Source organism: Malaclemys terrapin, chromosome 2, assembly GCF_027887155.1.
Source record: "Malaclemys terrapin pileata isolate rMalTer1 chromosome 2, rMalTer1.hap1, whole genome shotgun sequence".
Taxonomy (NCBI): domain Eukaryota; kingdom Metazoa; phylum Chordata; order Testudines; family Emydidae; genus Malaclemys; species Malaclemys terrapin.
This window is the reverse complement of record NC_071506.1, coordinates 11,982,794-12,000,757: the sequence shown is the minus strand read 5'-3', so window position 1 is coordinate 12,000,757 and position 17,964 is coordinate 11,982,794. Positions and strand designations below refer to the sequence as shown.

The window sequence follows — 17,964 nt, the reverse complement described above, 5'->3', positions numbered from 1 at the left end:
GGTTATGCTCCAAGTTAGGAAGCTGTTTCAGCATCTCTGGTCAGAACAAACCTGACTATAGGGGGCAGTATGGCTCCACTAGGCATGTCATGACCTGATCCCTATTTATCTTAGGTACTTATATGGCTTTCCCTATTACCTTCAGATCTGAATACCTCAGAGACACATAGACTATAAGGCCAGAAGGGACCATCATGACCATCTAGTCTGACTTCCTGCACATTGCAGGCCAGAGAACTCACCCACCCACTCCTGTAATAACCCTAACCTCTGGCTGAGTTACTGAAGTCCTACAAACCTCTCTCCCGCCTGACAGTTCACCTTCCAGTATGACCCATTGTAGTCTCCCCTTCAACGAGTTCCTTATTCACTTTTCAATTCTCATATTAATCCCCGTCTTCTCCAGTTTAACTAATATTTCCCATGTGGAACTGTATCAAACGCCTTACTGAAATCGAAGAAGTGGGCTGTAGTCTAATAAATTTGTTAGTCTCTAAGGTGCCACAAGTACTCTGTTCTTTTTGCAGATAAATTAGATCTACTGCATTCCCTTTGTCTAAAAAATCAGTTATCTTCTCAAAGAAGATATCTTCAGTGTATTGATCATCCTCATGGAACTGAAGCACAGTTCACCAAGTGACATGCCAGAGGAAGTCTGTGGCAGCACAGAGGCTAGGTCTACACTATGGGGGGAGCGGTCGACCTAAGATACGCAACTTCAGCTACGCGAATAGCGTAGCTGAAGTTGCGTATTTTAGGTCGACTTACCTGGCTGTGAGGACGGTGGCTGTGGTGGAGTTCTGGAGCGATCAGGGATCGATTGATCATGTCTAGCGTAGACGCGATAAATCGATCCCCGATCGATCGATCGCTACCCACCGATCCGGCGGGTTGTGAAGACGCGCCCAGAGAATTGAATCCAAGTCTTCTGAGTCCCAGGCTAGCACTTTGCCCACTGCACCATCCTTCCTGTGTACTGAAGCTGATAGTCTTACAGCTCGGGGCGTCTCCCATCTGGTCTTGGGCTCGGCCTATGGATCCGAGTTAGGCCCTGCTGCAGCACACACTGTGGCATTGGAAAACACAAAAGAATTCAGTTTACTCTTCTCCGGGGGCTCGTTTGGTTTTGAACACACACATCTCCAAATAAACAAGCAGCGCGGCTGGTCAACTTTAAATAGTTTAATAATCCCACATTAACAACAAGGGGGGGAAAATAAGCTCAGTAAAATAGCACCATGAGACTGAATTGAAAAGAACGATTCACAAATGTCAGGAAGGGAAAATAATTGAACAACAACGAAAGCGTCAGTGAAAAACTCATTCAGGCTGAACGGCTTAACCCACAAATAAAAATCCCTAAATAATTTAACAAACACGTTTATTTCCCCCAGATGATTCTGAGGTTTTCATTTTATAGGCAAAAAAAAAAAATGTTTGGAATAATAGCCTCTTTATTACGATCACAATAATTTATACACAATTTAAAAAAGCACCGATGCCATCAAATGCACAAACGCTTAGCGCCTCTTTTAATATATAAATAAAATATTGTCTGTGTCCCCAACCCTATTTAAACAGCACAGCCCTCCAGCCTCTCTTTTGTAATGCTGAACTGCATTGGGGGGAAAAAAGAGCGCTCCTAGCCTGCTGTGCAGATTGTGTAAAAACCTGGCACCCTGCTAGAGCGTGGCGTGTCTAGATCGTAGCACACTTTGCTGAGGAGCGTATCACTGTTCCTAGTTTAGAGCTAGAGACGCTGAGGCACAGGGAGGTAAAGGCAAGAAATGTCAGAGCTGGGTGCATAAAGTTTGGCACCTAAATTAGTTGCTGGTCCTGCAAACACCTACGCACTTGCTTAACTTTAAGCACTGTGAGTAGCCTGATGGACTTCAAGATAAGCACACACATAGGCTTTAGCAGAACTGGGGCCTAAGCATTCTCCCCAGGGGCGCTAGGGGCAGGCAGCACCTCGGGAAATCAATTATTTAGGTGCCCCAATGCAGCTTTAGGTGCCTACTTTTAATTAACCATTTTCAACCTAGGCCTGCTCCTGTGGCAACTGATGTCAACAGGCAGGGTCCCATTGACCTCACTGGGCACTGGATCAGGCCCTCTAGGAGTCTGTGGCAGATCCAGGTCTCCTAGCTCCAGTCCTGGGCCAAAGCTCCCTGTCTATGGTACGTTTCTCCTACTTGGGCTACTGGAGACAGGCTCAGCTGGTTCCTGAGCTGTGTAAATGCCTTTCAGTGACCCGCAAGTAGGAAGTCGGCTTGACCGAAAGCTCTGAAAACGGAACTGAGCGGCTGCAAAGCCAGCGTAGGGTGGGAGCAGGGGACCAGAATGAGGAAGGAACCCACAGGGGCTCCCCTTTCACTCTGAGTGCCTTCATGGCCAGCACATGGATGCTTATTAGGACCCGGTCAAGATTTATAAGCCAAATTCCACGGATCTGAAAACCAGACACTGGCAGAGTTTCCCTTTTAGGACTCCCCCTAGGTGTCTTCCAGCAGGGCACCTTAACGCGTAGGCCAAACAGGCAACCACCTGGGCCCCCTAGCTAAGGGGATGCTGGAGTAATATTGGGGTGCCTCCAGTCACTCAGCGCAGGTTGGACCTGAGCCTCGTCACTCCAATACCGTGTCCCTGTTCTTCCTTAGATGTGCAACGGGCAGCTTTTGACCTTGGATTTGCCAGAATCCTTACTACAGCTGCCGCAGGGCCTTCTCTGGGGAACTGGCACTGTCAAGGGTCCTGGGGCGTGGGTGGGAACTGAAGATGCTCACTGCAGCTGACGGAACAGAAATAATTAGGAAACAACCCAGGGGGAGGTGGGGAGGAAGGGAGCAATTTGGCTGTGGCACCAATCTCCTCTTCTCCTTGGATACTGATGATCTCATAGCCACGTCTGGGTACGTATGTCCCCGTCTAATCCTTGAAGCAATGGTCATTGTTTTATCGCCAGGCCCAAACTGCTCTTACTTCCAAACCAAGCTGCGCACAGTCTGCTCTCCTATCGCGTGGACTCAGCGATGCTTACGCTAAGTCGCATTTGTTTCAGAGCGGCCGTTTTTGGCATGCTGCTGGAATAAGAAACAGCCGCTCTCAGAACCAGTCTAGCCATTTGAGGGCAGACTGCCTTTAAAGGAGAGAAGAATGTTGATTGCAAGAGGCCTTTTAACTAACAGCCACTAAGGGCGAAATCCTGACCTCACTGAAGCCAATTGCAAAACTCTCATTGACTTCAAAGGAGCCAGGATTTTGCCTAAAGAGTTTAGGCTGGAATTTTTGCCTTCTCTATGCAGGCTTTTCTCTCCACAGCATCTGGCCCTAGCTCCAAGGAACTGAAGCTGTGTCCACAGACGGAGGGAGGGAGGGCTAGATCTCTCTGGTGACCCGACTTGGCCAGCCGTCTCAACTGGCTTTCATCATTTCTAAATCACAAGCTTCATTCCCGGAGGGGGAAAAAAGGCTGGTTTTGCTAAGAAGTGAAGTGCTAGTTCACAGGGTGCCATTAATACTATGCACCCTTTCCCTCGCCCCTTAGCAGAATTAATGAGCTGTCTCCACATAGGAAGCAAACAGATATTTTACACGTTTTCCCTTTTCATGAAAGCCACCCCGTCATTTTGGAATTGAGGCCAGGTTTTAATCACCCTCTAGTGGGGACTGACACTATGATGATGGGCAAACTATATTCCAATGATTGAGTACTAAAATGCAGGGTTGTTGGAGCCATGTCGGTCTCAGGATATTAGCCAGACAAGGTGGGTGGGGTAATGTATCTTTTATTGGACCAACTTCTGTTGGTGAGAGAGACAAGCATTGGAGCTTACACAGAGCTAGTAGAGTGCTAGTAGACAGCTGAAACTGAGCGATGTATGTAAGGGAGTTTTTGGAGCTGCAGCGAGTGGTGATAGGAACAGAAAAGAAGCCAACAGTACTGCTCCTCTGCATTGTTAGATGTACAAGGCTCTGACTGAAATCAACAGGAATCTAGCTTAAAATCTGATGGCTAGGTAAGGCCCTGGTAGTAAGGGATTGGGGTGCATGCTTTATTTTTTTTTACTTAAGTGCTCTTTGCAGAGGGCAATTGTTCATTTCAGGTCTGTGGGTGGGCCATCCAATTCTTCTAATCGCCATGAAAGATGCAGATGTGCCTCTTATTGTAAGAACAGCAGCCTCTTGGCAAAAGTGCATGCAAATTTCCAAGATCAAGAGGCCGCGAGAAAAGTAAAAAATCTCTCCCCAGCTCAAGCAGTCACTCTTCCCGAGCTCCAAGTGCCCTCAAAATTCGATTCCACTGCATAGTCTCATGGAAAGAAAATGGCCTGAATCTTATTAAACAAGAACCTTTTTATACATTTCCCACTAACTCAGTGTACAGGATCCTGACTACGTGAAAACCGGTGCTGCCTGGTTGTCAGCCATGTACAGCATGTGGGTATGTACATCACTAGACATGATTTACAGAGAGTCTGGTGAGTTACAGTAGTGACAGCAGTGAATGTCACATTAGCATGGCCCAGTTAACATGCCTGACTTCTGTAAAACCTGACTGCTGCCATGATGTCTATCGGCAATGACGTCTCGTGCTATCAAGTGCTTTCTTGGGTGTGAAGTGTTCCCATTGGAGTACGTGAATTGTATCCTAGCCTGGCCTGGCCAGCATGGTGCTGTTAAATACTTGACCAACATGCCTGTTTGATGTTGAAATATAGGCAATAAAATAACGGAACTACAGGGGACTGGCTGGTGAAGAAGTGCATCAGTAGATATGCTCTCTTGACTTACTTGTAAGCAACAAACCCTTTGCTGCATACTATTTTCACTTTTACTAGTCTTTATAAAGCAAAAGGAAGCCACGGGTTATTTGCACCGGGGTGACACACTTGCAATCTACACAGGAAAGGTTTTAACCATGGTACTTAATCTGTTATTTTTATTTCATGTTTAATGACCAACATATGACATGCCTTGGGAAGGGCTCCAATGTGTCAAAATAGTTCTCTCTGTACAGTGCACACTGGCTATATGTCTGTGATGGATCCAAGCCCCCAGCTTCTGTCGTCTATTCAGTTTAAATAACTTGGAAGCACACGCAGTTAGGTGAATGTGTATGCTAGGAATGGATTTTTAAAGAGACCTCCCATTTAGGTATCAGAAAAACCTGCCCAGATTTTCAAAGCACTCAGCACTCAACAGCAACTGTTGAGGGCACTGGAGAATGTCCCACCCTCATTGAAAACAATGTGAGCGGCTGTGTACTTAGCGCTCTTGAAAACCTGGGAACTTCATTCAAGTGCCTTCACAGGAGCTGAGTTTTTCTAAAAATCTGCCCAGACGGTGCTGATCACATTTGAAAATCTGTCCCGTGTGTGTGCGTGCGTGCAGGGGTTTAGAAGGAGGAAGGGCCTATTGTAGAAGCAACTATCTTCTCAAAACCCAGCCTGGCCTATCCAATTCTTTACTCTCCCTGTATAGATGTACATTGATTTCTGCAGTCAGGTGACCCCATTGTTTGAGGAGCTAAAATGGGGGGCAGGTGTTATTGACCTCTTGGCACATATAATTTCCTTTAATTCATTGATTCGCCAAATGCTTCATTGTGCTGGCCTTTCTATTGAAAACAGCACTCCAGTCTACTTCCCCTTCCAAGAGGCTACCCTGCTTTGCCTGTGTCCCCGTGAATCATCAGATATGGTGGCCTGCAGATCATAGTACATTTTCTGGCCAGAAGGGACCAAGATAATCACCTAGTCCAACCTTCTACAAACCATAATACCAGCCAATACCTGGAGGATCACTGTGTTAACTTTAATGGACGTTGTCCAGGCCCTCACTGCAGAGCAGGAATAGAACTCTACTAGCTCAAGAAGTCAAGGAGCACAAACGTGCTGGCTGTTTGCAGAGGCATCTTCTTGACAGTCTGAGCACAGGCCCCAATTACCAGGAATAAAATCTTTGCCTTTTGGAGTGGAACTAAAGAACATGTACAGGGCACGGGGAGAGCAATTATACTGGAAACAGAATCACTCTTCATGTCATCAGCTCTCCCTTACCTTCTTTTCAGAGCCTTGCTCATGCCCAGAAAGCCTGTCAAGTGGCTATTTATGATTAACGTTTGTGTCCTTTCTGAGCAAGGAGAACATTACATTTAGTACAGCAGTTCTGGGAAATCCAGCGCTTGTTGTCTGTAACTGATTGTCCATTGTGAGCTGAATGCATTGGAGACTAGCTCTTTGTCAGCCTCCCTGGGCCATCTTCCCACCAATGTTTTTCAGCAGCTTGCCCCTGCTGTAGGCTTGTTTCTCACAGTCACTAGCATGCACTGATATTGTCATATTAGAACTTGGGAATGAAGTCTGGAAAAGAACTCACCCAGCTGAGCAGAGGTTTTGGCACTCACATGGGTTCTGTATAAACAACAATGGCTATGCTAGGTCTCAATATTATATGTAAAAATGTATTTTTAATTTTTTAATATGCCCTGATGTTAGAGAGAACAAAACCAAACACATTCCTCACATCAACAACAAAATAATAAAAATAATAATTAATAATAATCTGACCGACCGGCAGCATTCGTTGGCTTTGATCATCTCAAAGGCCTCCCATAAAGAAACGCAACTAGGGAACAATCCAAGAGCTCCTGGTAGGCGTGTTGAATTCAAGTTTCAGAAACCAGTCCGGAGAGAGTCCCCAGGGCTGCCTAGGGCCCTTTGACATTGCCAGGCCGGGCGGCCAGACTTGCATAGTAAGCACACTGAGAGGGATCGCACTGCCCACTGGTTCCTGGAGGTCCCTGTGGGCCCATGAGGCCTGGCACTCCAGCTTCCCCTTGTGGGCCTGGTGCTCCTGGCATCCCATCTTTGCCATAGCCAGGTTCCCCTGGGAGGCCTGGAATGAAAACAAAGGACCATTATTCCCAGGGGATGACTCAGCAAGGCCACACCACATGAGAAGGGCCCAGCACCCAGGCTGGGACCTGGAGATGAACTTCTGCCAAGTGCGGAGGTGTTTGGCTCCGCCCCATCTCTCCGGGCCATGCCCAGTCTGAGGTACTTCCCCACATGTCGCTCGTAGCAATGCTCACTTCCCTCCCTGAACATTTCCCCGCCTGGCAGTACCAGAATCAGGAACACCTCAGGACACAGCTGCTGTAACACAGGGAGCACAATGTGGAGCCTGGCAGCCAAATGTGGCACATGGAGTCATAAAACACAGCCCATGTCGCCTTCTCCCTGCAGCTGCAGGGCGAAGAGAAGGTCGGATCAATCACTGGTATCACAACTAGCAAATGCTGTTTATCTATCAACAATGACAGCGTGTCACAGTTGTGCGCTTGAACCACAATGTTTGGCTCGGGGCTTTCCCGGTATCTGAGGCTGCTTGGATGTGTGGGTTTGGGTCAGCTAGAAAAGGATCAATACAAGTATCTGCAAAGGAGGTGTGGCACTCTGTCTGCTGGCATGTTCGCAACACCACTCCTGGTGTCACTAAGTTTGGGAGTGTTGGCAATTAGCCTATTCCAAGAGGCACAATGCTCCTGGAAGTATTAACAAACAACCCACCTGGAATTCCTGGAGGACCAATTTCACCCCTCTGACCAACACCAGGATCTCCTCTCTCACCCTTCACACCTCTTTCACCTGGAGGATAAAATCCAAACGGGTTACTGTGAGCTGCACAAGCAAAAGATGCCACAAGGGGGCACCAATCCTGACTGGAGGCATGAGGCCCCACTGCAATATAAATGAATATTCCTGTTAGAGACTCTGTGCAAAATGCTGCTGCTGTGGGAACACATTCGCCCCCCGTTCCTAGCTGATATATGATATCTGCTGGGATAAGCACCTAGACAGCTCAGACTGTGACTAGTCCTTGAGTGGGCGGAGAGCTCCAGGAGCCTCTCCCGCAGTCTTCGAAGGCCCTGTGCAAAGGTCAGCCACATTCACCTCTCCTCTGCTCGCTCTTAAGTGTTTGGCGGGATGAGGGTCAGAGTGGGGTCCAGATCGACCCTGGCAGGCTTCAGCCATTGTTTATCTGACCTAAGGGCATGCGTATGCAGAGACTTAGCGCATGACAAGCTGGAATGTAAATCCATAGCGCTGTAGCCAGCAGTGCCCCAGTAGCCGTGTGGACCCTGCTCCTGTGCAGTAAAAATTCCAGGAGGCACCTTGACCTGCTGCCGTTTCATTGTTCTGAGCAATGCCGAGTCATCCCAAAGCAACAGCATGACACCGTGATGGGATACTGAAATGAGGGAGAGCTCTGTCCAAATTCTCAAGACATACTTTACGCTGAACGTTTCTGAGAATCACAGTTTGTGAAACGAAGCAAAAAAAGTTGATACAAAGAGTCCACTGCGGATACTGAAAAATGAAAAAGTCTGTTTATAAATCAGCAGAACAAAGCAGTTCTCGCTGCTCCATTTACCCCTGCCAGGGCCGGCTCTGGCTTTTTGGCCGCCCCAAGCAAAAAAACCCAAACAAACAAAAAAAAAACCCTGCAGCGCGGCCGGAGCACGGGTGCAGGGGGACCGGCTGGGGGGGGAGGGAGAGGGAGCGGGCGGGAGAGAGAGAGAAGGGGGCGGCCAGGGCTACAGCAGGGCCACTGCCACCCGGCCCCTCCTGGTGCGCCGCCTCCTGCCGCCTGCCGCGAGGGCTCCGCTCCAGTCGGCGGGGAGGGAAGGAAGAGGACTGCCCTGCAGGGCACTCTGGTTCTCCACGCCGCTCCCTACAGGGCGGCCGGAGCGGAACAAGAACAACAACAAAAAAAAGCGGCCGTGCTGTCCTAGGATTGGGCGGAATGCCGCCTCCAACAATCTGCCGCCCCAAGCACCAGCTCACTCAGCTGGTGCCTGGAGCCGGCCCTGACCCTTGCTACAATGAACATACTGAACGTGTAGGAACCTCCGAGGGCTCAGAGCACACAAGGTTTGGAACAGGCACAGCATCCAGGTTCCCCCAACATGCTCTATGATTCACTCACCTTTTGGACCAACTGGTCCTGATGGTCCTTCAGACCCTGTCTGTCCAGGTCGGCCGGGCTCTCCTGGAGGGCCAGGTCTTCCTGGGAGCCCTTCCTTACCGGGAGACCCCGGAGGCCCTGGCCTGCCTTGGGGTGCTTTAACGTGCGCTGGCTGCATCTGAGCCATGAGATAGGCTAGTTTTGCTGAGGATAGACAGAGGTGGCTTTGTTAGGTTAGAAAGTCACTGCTCTGCGAGACAAGGGATTGCAGGCAATAGGGCCAATGAAAGATTGTGTTTTCCCAGCCCAACTCTTAGCACTTAACAGACGACTTACCCCGCCTTCCCCACACACTTCTTCAGCACCAGCTATGATGGTGCCTCCCCCACAACCTACACCAGGTTAACCTATTACCCTGTTGCTCCTGCAGTTAAGAACTTTTTCTGAATCTCTCTCTCTCAGACTTTTCCTTCCTTTCCCCCATCTCATGGCTCCTTGTCCTACTGGCTTCTAGGACTGGTTACTTCCTTTCCCTCAGCTGCATAGTTACCCAGCCGGGATTATTAGCGCTGTTATCATTTCCCCACTGAAAGGAAGAGCTTGTTACTAGTATCCTATCACGGAGCATGAGATAAGGCAGGTGACATGGTTCACTCTAGGGAGAGGGGATTTCTTTTCTTTCTGGGGCAGCCAGGCCCGAGACGGGCACCATGGCCCTGACTCAAGGGCTGTGTAGACAGAAAATGGGACTCTGCCATTTCCCTGTGCCAGCATTTTCTCCTGTTTTTCCAGCACACACTGGGATGGCAGCTGCCAGATTCCAGAAGCCCCCCAAACATACTAAACTCATGACAAAAAGCTCTCACAGGAGGAAAGGGCAGGTTGGAGCTCAGGGTTCCATTAGCTGACCCTGAACAGAAGGGACTTTCATGCCAGGGAAGTCTTTTAAACCAATGGAAGTGTTAAAGCATGTAAAAGATTAATTGAATCTTTTCCTTTCATGGTGACCATTAACTAACATGGAGGCAAATCCTGCCCACCAGCACTGAACGGAGCAAAATGCAGAAAAAAATGCCCTGTTCCCACTGCTCCAGAGTTTGTGGGGAGAGCAGACAGGAGAGAGTCCATGCAACGGGACTCTTCACCCCATTGTGTGGCATGGAGCCAAGCTTTGCAGTGACCCTCGGTGCTGGAGCATGGTGGAGGTTTATGGGCAGGTTGGGGGAGTGACCAAGTCATGGGCTATAGTTCTGCCCTCAGTTCATAGACACTGCATGAAGCAGCAGGCTGCATCTGCTGTTCCTTCTCCCATCCAGTTGTGTTCTGGATGCCACCAGCACATTAGTCTGAGCCCACAGCCTTTTCACTCAGCCTCTGTGCTTTCTTCCAGGAATTTGCCCCAAAATAATGTTGCTGCTCCCGACCGACCGATTTTCTCTCCCCACGTGATCCCACAGTGAAGTCACAATGCTGGGTTTGTGATATCATAGTCATTTCCTTGGCAACAGGTTGTGATGCGATAAGCACAGGCTTTGTGCCCAATGGGACAGAAGGAGAACGTGGGCTGGGAGGGAGAAAGCCCTTGTACTAACACAAGCACCTTCAATAACCGCAACTAGACGAATGTTGGCCAAGGCCATTTCACTTCACACGTCTCCTTTCCCCAAGTTGCTCCCATCTCAAAGTTGCCCTTTAACAGCTGGGAAAAGTGGGGGCACAAATCACATGCTCGGGAGCTGTACAAAGCATCTTCTGGAACCTCAGAGGTTTCGGTGGCTTGCCCGGTACCGACACTTACCATCTAGCTGCTTTCCTAACTCCTCTTGGATGAGCCGTCTCAGAGTCTCCAGCGATGGAGAGTCCCCCTAGGGAGAAGAGTGAGAGCATGGTGATAATCACAGCAAGAACTGCAAACAAAAAACTCTTCACCTGGGGGTTATTGGAGAAGCTACCTTAGGCTTGAGTCGCCAGTGCTGAAGAATCTGCCTGCAGGAAGGGAAGCTCACAGGGGCACAACCTGCCTACAATTCCCACCCTGCTGGGAAGCCCAGCACTGGATTCATTGGTTCAATGCATCTCCAGGTCAACACCCACCACCAGGAGCATCAGGCGGAGATTAAAACTGCCTTCCCCTAGAGGGACCCATAGGAAGACCATAATGAAAATACTGCCACCTTCCTAAATGTGAATCCTCCTAGAGAAGAACCCCCCCTCAAAGGTGTGTGCCGTGTGTGACCCTCCTGCACCCAAGGGGGCAATCAAACCCAGTATCTAGACTTGTGTGTTATAAGCATTAACACAGAATGATAGTGTAGCATCCTGACCTCGTGTGGAATGGAACTAACTAGAATGTTCACATGAAACCACGCCCAGAAAGCAAGTCACAGTTTCTTCCTGGCTTCAATTTCTTTTTGATTTCTGGCCAGATGAAATTTGAAAGCGATTTCTAAACTGTACAGAGTGAGTAATTATGTACTACCTGGCTAAATTCCCCACTGCAGTAGCAGTCTTTTTCACTTCCTGTCCCCCGCTCGTTTGTGCTGGTGAAGAGTGCTGTTCAACAGCTGTTGCATTGCGTCAGAAGTGGATGCATTTCGGGGTACAACATTGTATAATCGGTGCTGTACATCACTTTTATAAAAAGCTTTATGACCCTTCTGAGACGGAAGTTCTTATTTTTCATTATTGATTGTAGCACCCATGAAACAGTTTTAAAAATATTGAAATATTTCATGTTATTACAATTTTTTAATTAAAAAATTCTTGCCCAAATATGGACTATTTAGTCCTTTTGCTGCCTATCTGCAGCCACGGGTTTAGCATAATGTAAAGACTTTGTCCAGCAGTATCAATAGAAATGACCTCATTTTAATCACCATTCACTTAGAATGCCTCTTGCTGATGGATTCAGAAAATATTTTTCAAAATTTAGAGATCACTTCCTAAGCCCCGAAAAGGAATTGTGGATTGTTTTGTTAGGGCTTTTTTTTATAGAGGTTCATTACTTTTAATTGCTTTAATTATTCATAACTCATTACTATGTTTCATCATGTGTCTTCCATGTGGCTGGGCAAAGATGTGCTTTGTCTAAAATTTACCTGTTCTTTCCGTGAGGGGCAATTTCACATTCAATACTTATGAGGTAAAAGCCTCAAGGCAGAATTAATTTCTCAAAACATTTAGTCTGCTTTACTACCATCAAATATTTGTCTTCACCCTTCTAAATACTGAGCCCACAGCACTTTAGATTAGTAGAGTGTTCTTTTTGTTACACAGAACAAATTATTCAAATATAATACGATCTCATGAATTTTGATGCGCTGGTTCCAATAATATATCCAGGAATATATCAAGGGTTTCTGTAGTCCAGTATCCTCCGTTGTATTTAGATGGAATATATGGGCCAAAGGTGTTAACATAACTCAGACACTGTTCAATATTAAACAGCGTTAAACAAGGTTTGTGGCTTGACATACAGACACCTCAAGCCTGCTTATTACCATGATAAATACACCATTTAAAATCCTTTTCACCTTTTATTAAAGCTACAGAAGAAGAAGGAAAAACAGTTACAGCATTTGAAATGTAAAGGATTAAGTCAGGCTTTCATTTTAACAACATCCCTTGTTCCCTTTAGAGGATGTTGACTTTCACTTGCAATCTCACTTCTGGATAAAACACAGGCACAGCACACAGTCTTCTCAGCCATGCCAAGACCTGGCAAAGTTGTACCTGCGTCGGGCTGTTTAGGACATTGTTTTAGCTGCCTCTTTCTGGTGATGGGGCTTCCAGCAGTGTTGCAAACAATAAAATCTTGGCCAGGTAGGCCAGACTCTTATTAGACAGAAAAGAAAAAGGCGGCGAGAGATAGAAAAGAGAAGAAATAAGTTAGGGAAGGCAAAGGACACATTAGGGCATGAGATGAAGTCTCACACCCCAGGTTGTATTTGGGATTTAGCCGAAGCTGTCCCCTGAGTCCCTCTCTCTGGCCTGGTCTGGTCAGGACATCTTTTGGGATTTGGATGAAGGTGGTCCGGTCCGAGATTCCAGAGGATAGTGGGGGGAGCGGGTTGGCAGCCACAATGGTGAAGTTCACTCCAATAGCTATTTTTTCTCCAAAAGCCTTTCTTTAAGAACCCAAAAAGGCAGTGATGGGCAGAATAGCCCACACCCCCTCATTATTTTGCCCCTTAATTAGGTGTAATATCCCACATACCAATTTTGGTTCACTGATTTTCGATCTCACTCTGTTCTTGTTTACCAGGCATGATCTTAACACAGTCCTTGAGTTAGACCAGTAGGCCTTTTGGAGTGGACTTTCATACATTTGTTGTGATAGGTTATTCTGACATCTCATGAACTTCCACTCCTTACAGCTGAGCTCACAGTTAGGGTAAATTGGTAGCCCCGCATATCACAATACCTCGCTCTGAGACTGGCCACCACCAGAGGAAGGTGTAAAGCCCTGTGTGGACAATTAGGCTGTAACATGCTTATGTAGGGAGTTTCTTCCTGACTCTAGACACGTAGGGATATGTCTACAGTGCAGTTAAACATCCATGGCTGGTCCATGTCAAGTGACTCGGGTTCACAGGGCTCAGGCTATGGGGCTGTAAGATTGCAGTGTAGATGTTCAGGCTTGGGCTGGAGCCCGAGCTCTGGGATCCCCTGAAGCATTAGGTTTGATATTCTTCATTTATTTTTATCTTACTTAGTATAAATATCTACTCTTTTAAACCGACTGCACTCATTGTTTAAATAAAAGCTGGTGGACCAGAGTTCCACATGCATTTTCTTGTCTGACAATATCTTATATTTATACACCAAATTTCAAACTGAAGGATCCTAAAGAGCTTTTACCAGAAATGAATCACTCAACTTGCCAATATAATGCATCCACCTCTGGGGTGGAACAGGGCACCTGTTAAACACCACACAGCGAGGCTATGCAGCAGTTTAGTATAGGAAGTGAAGGAGATCATAACCATCTCACATCAGGAGCTTTAGGCCAGCAACATTTTTCTTTCCCAAACTGAAATTTGCCAACACCCCCTGAATTAACTCTCTCTATTTTTGCAAAAATGAGCATGGGAATTTTAATGATCTCAGTTGTCCAAGATCTCAGTTTCATGCCTCAGTTGAAAAATGCTATGGTTACGACAGCCATTTTATTCAAATATTGTTTAGCGGGAGACCCCTCCCTTCCCCCCGGAGATGCAGCATCTCTTCTTTGAGTGCAGGGGATTCAGAGCAGTAGCAGGTAATGATGCCGTACGTGCATTGCATACGTACATAACATAGGAAGCACGTGTTGATAGCATTGCAGGATAAACTGAGGCACCTCACAGGCAGCTAGGCAATAACGTCGGGCTGTGCTCATGTCATTAAGGGAGTGTTTTTATAAGATTCTTTGGAAGCTCACGGCTGCCACTCTTACCCTGGGCCCGGGGAAGCCTGGCTGTCCTGGGGGCCCTGCAGGTCCAGCTGGCCCACTGTCTCCTGGTGGTCCTTGGGGACCCATCAATCCAGTGTGGCCTTTATGGCCAGGTATGCCAGGATCCCCAGGCAGACCTTTCTCTCCCTGTGGGCCTTTGTCACCTTTGACGCCAGGATCTCCCTATGAGACAAAACCAGCATATCAAGACAGAGAAGAACACGTCCCTTCTCCCCCAGCCTAATGAAACACAGCCTGGTTACTGAGCACAGTGGAGCACTTCTGACCACAGAAATGGGCAAGTATACTGAGTAAAGCCTCGGGTACATTACCAAGTGTTACTGATGTAGAAGGATTAATGATGTAGTGGCGCGAGGCAGCAGTGTAGACCTCTGTGGGCTGCACTTAGCCAATAGGCTGCACTTGGACGGCAAGCATCTAATTTGTTTTTATTATTTTAGCGCAGCAAAGTAATGCTAATAACACTTCTCAACACACCCTGTCTCCTTTGGGTCCATGGTTGCCTGGTTTCCCGGCTGCGCCCTGGAATGAAATAATAGACATGAGTATGCAAGAGCTATTCATGTACGGAGTTAATGACAGGATGCTTCCCCTTGTGATGGCACCCAGGCCCTCAGGAAAATGAAGTCCTGTATATGCCACAATTCCCTGGGTGCTCTAGATTTAATGTTTTCAAACCAGTAACTCAAGAACAAAATAACGCAACCCCAGTAAGCATGCCTGAGACTACCACTGAACCTAGACACCATCCGTGCTCTCAACCAGGTGGGAACTGAACTTACCTCTTTTCCTGGGGGCCCCTTCTCTCCCGAATCTCCCTAAGAGACATAAAGAAAGTACATAACTCACAACACTGACAATATCACAACACCGCGGGCAGTCTGAAGTCAGACACAAACTACCAGTCCTGATTGTTATCTCAGAAGTGAGGTGGTTTCACTTGCACTATTTGGACTGGATAATGTTGAGTCAAGCAGAAAATGCTGTAGATCGTTTATCCTTGGATCTCTGATACTCTGTCGCCAAGTGTCATATTCCAGATTGGTAAGCCAGGACTGAGATGAGTCAACACAAACTAAAGAGAGTTCCTATGGCCAAAGTGTATCTCCAAATATACTGCACACTGCGTGAACATTCCTAAATGTAGAGAAACAGTCAGTCATTCCTACAGGCCAAGCAAAGATGTTGAGATGGATGTATTGTTAACAGGGGTTTCTGGCTTTTGGTGCCATACAATTCACTTTGATTCTGAATGTCTCAACAGCCTCTCATATGTTTTCTTGAGCTAGTTTACTGAATTCTCAGTTAGCTCAGTTGGGTTTCAATAAAGCACTCTCCATTTACCACTCTTCTCTTCTGCATATACCATATTAGAATAAAAAGAGCATTATCGTGTCTCTATTTTAGCATTCTCTGCAGGATCTACTACTGCAGCATTGCAGCACAGGATTGAAAAGCAACACCAGCATTTTGGCCATTGCTAAATTCTGAGCACATCTCTCACAACTAATGGAACTAGAAAAGGACTTGTCTGTAAAAGCCATAGGTCAAATTATGTGTAAACCTACAACCCTTGAAACACCCCTGCCCCCCTTTATTATATTTATAGTGTGTGTGTAATTGATATATACCTCTGATGAACTGGAAACGCATGTAATCAGTTGCACAGGCGTGGGGTATATTTATTACAGTGCAACCAATCACATGCTGAGGGTTACATCACCTGCCAACCAAACCAAAACTGGGACTTATTCCAACATTCCAAAACTCCAGAGCAGCTTTAAACAGCCACTTTATTATTTTTTTTAAACAAACTTGCAAGGGAAAATGGTTCTTCCTTCTCTTACTTTCCATTAAAAAAATGACTTCAACTTAAGACTCAGGCCAGGGAAGATTCAGTTCTGCAGTAGTGTCATTAAAGTCTGTTACCTTGTGTCACTGCAGGGTTGGAAACAAAAACATTAACTAACTGGGAAGGGGAGAGTCCCAGCTTCTCAATGGGATCCAACATTTGCTTCTAGGCCTGAAAGGGCCCAACACACTGGATTTTAAGGTTGTGATATTTTTATGGCTAGAAGAGGTGTTAGATAACGTTGGGAGATATTTTAAGGATGAGTTGCAATGTACCTCTATCGCTGAGCCTTAGACAGTTGGTCTCAAGGTAACTAGGGACTTTGGCCTTAGGTAAAGGAATACAAGAATTAGTCTGAATATTGTTAATCGCTCCAACACATTCCTGATGTAGCTCTTCTGTAATACCCGTGTCCCATGCGGAACGCTCTAGTGAGTAATGTGACTACCCCAAACTCACGCTGTGCAAAGCATTTGAACCGCCCCTTTGTGAATGCCACATCCATATATAGGGCCTTATGAGAGGTGTTCTTGCTACAAATGAGATTATCCTCCTTCGGTAAGCTATGGAAAAGACTATAGTTCTCTTTGGAAAGAATACCCTGGGCCCCTTGGAATAGAGAGGGGGCTATTTGGGAGTTATCTGGATACACAAGGCTCTTGCCTGTGTTTTTGACAACGTGACATTTTGTCCTTCCTTCCTCCAGGTTCAAGAGTCAAAACCAGGCAGTGGGTGACGAACGACTGCTTTGCATCACCAAACAGATACTTACTGGAGGGCCTCGGGGCCCAATGAAGCCAGGAAGTCCAGGGCTGCCATTTTCTCCTTTGTTTCCTTTTGGACCCTTAGGAAACAAAATGAAACATAAACACCAGCAGCTCCTTCCCCCATCACCTCTTCTGAAAAGCCTTCGTGTATCGAGAGACTTGAATCCTCATCTTCCCCTCCCATTTCTTCTTAAAACCAAGTCCTGAAACACTAGGTTTGTCACCGCACAGTGCACTGCTTAGGACACTAGTCTGAGTTCCCAGAGAACTGGAAATAAGCTATGCCTGGGCCCACAGAAGGAGACACCTCCTGCTCTAAGCTTGCTGTGGGGGCAGCCTGTTGTGTTGGGGAGTAAGGATCATTTTACTGATGTTAGTGAAGGGGGATAATATCAATGAGACCAAAGCCAATCGTGCCGACCAATACTGTGTCATTGTTAAGAACATAAGAATGGCCATACTAGGTCAGACCAATGGTCCATCTAGCCCAATATCCTGTCTGTCAACAGTGGCCGGTACCACATACTTCAGAGAGAATGAACAGAACAGGGCAGTTATTGAATCATCCAGTCCCAAATACTGGCATTTGGAGGTTTAGGGATATCCAGAACATGGGGTTGCATCCCCGACCATCTTCGCCAATAGCCACTGATGGACCTTGTGACAGTCTGTACTACGTTCACCCTTTTTACAAGACCATGATAAATTTTGTACAAAGTATGTCTTGTGAGGTATCATTTGAAAACTCAAAATCTGCTGAACATTATCGTCATGGTACAATATGTGTGGTATCAATGTATGTAAAATTATAAGATTCTGCTGTATGGCATTACTAAGTTTATAAAGACAGGCCCAACCAGTTCTTCAGAGACAAAAGCCACACTGACGCCCCAGCCAAGTATCGACAAAGTCAAGGG

At 46.8% G+C, this 17,964-nt stretch overlaps 1 protein-coding gene across 1 annotated transcript in view; it reads right to left on the bottom strand.

The window, feature by feature from the left end:
• Positions 1 to 1,167: 1,167 nt before the first annotated feature.
• The window catches only part of COL22A1 (collagen type XXII alpha 1 chain), a 310,551-nt gene continuing 293,754 nt past the window's right edge, over positions 1,168 to 17,964 (bottom strand). The window contains exons 57-64 of the mRNA XM_054020800.1: positions 17,053 to 17,124; positions 15,211 to 15,246; positions 14,906 to 14,950; positions 14,411 to 14,590; positions 10,772 to 10,838; positions 8,995 to 9,177; positions 7,575 to 7,652; positions 1,168 to 6,900 (exon numbers count right to left, since the gene is read on the bottom strand). Coding sequence (XP_053876775.1) covers positions 6,713 to 6,900; positions 7,575 to 7,652; positions 8,995 to 9,177; positions 10,772 to 10,838; positions 14,411 to 14,590; positions 14,906 to 14,950; positions 15,211 to 15,246; positions 17,053 to 17,124 — 849 coding nt within the window. The 3' untranslated portion in view covers positions 1,168 to 6,712. The remainder of the gene's footprint in view (positions 6,901 to 7,574; positions 7,653 to 8,994; positions 9,178 to 10,771; positions 10,839 to 14,410; positions 14,591 to 14,905; positions 14,951 to 15,210; positions 15,247 to 17,052; positions 17,125 to 17,964) is intronic.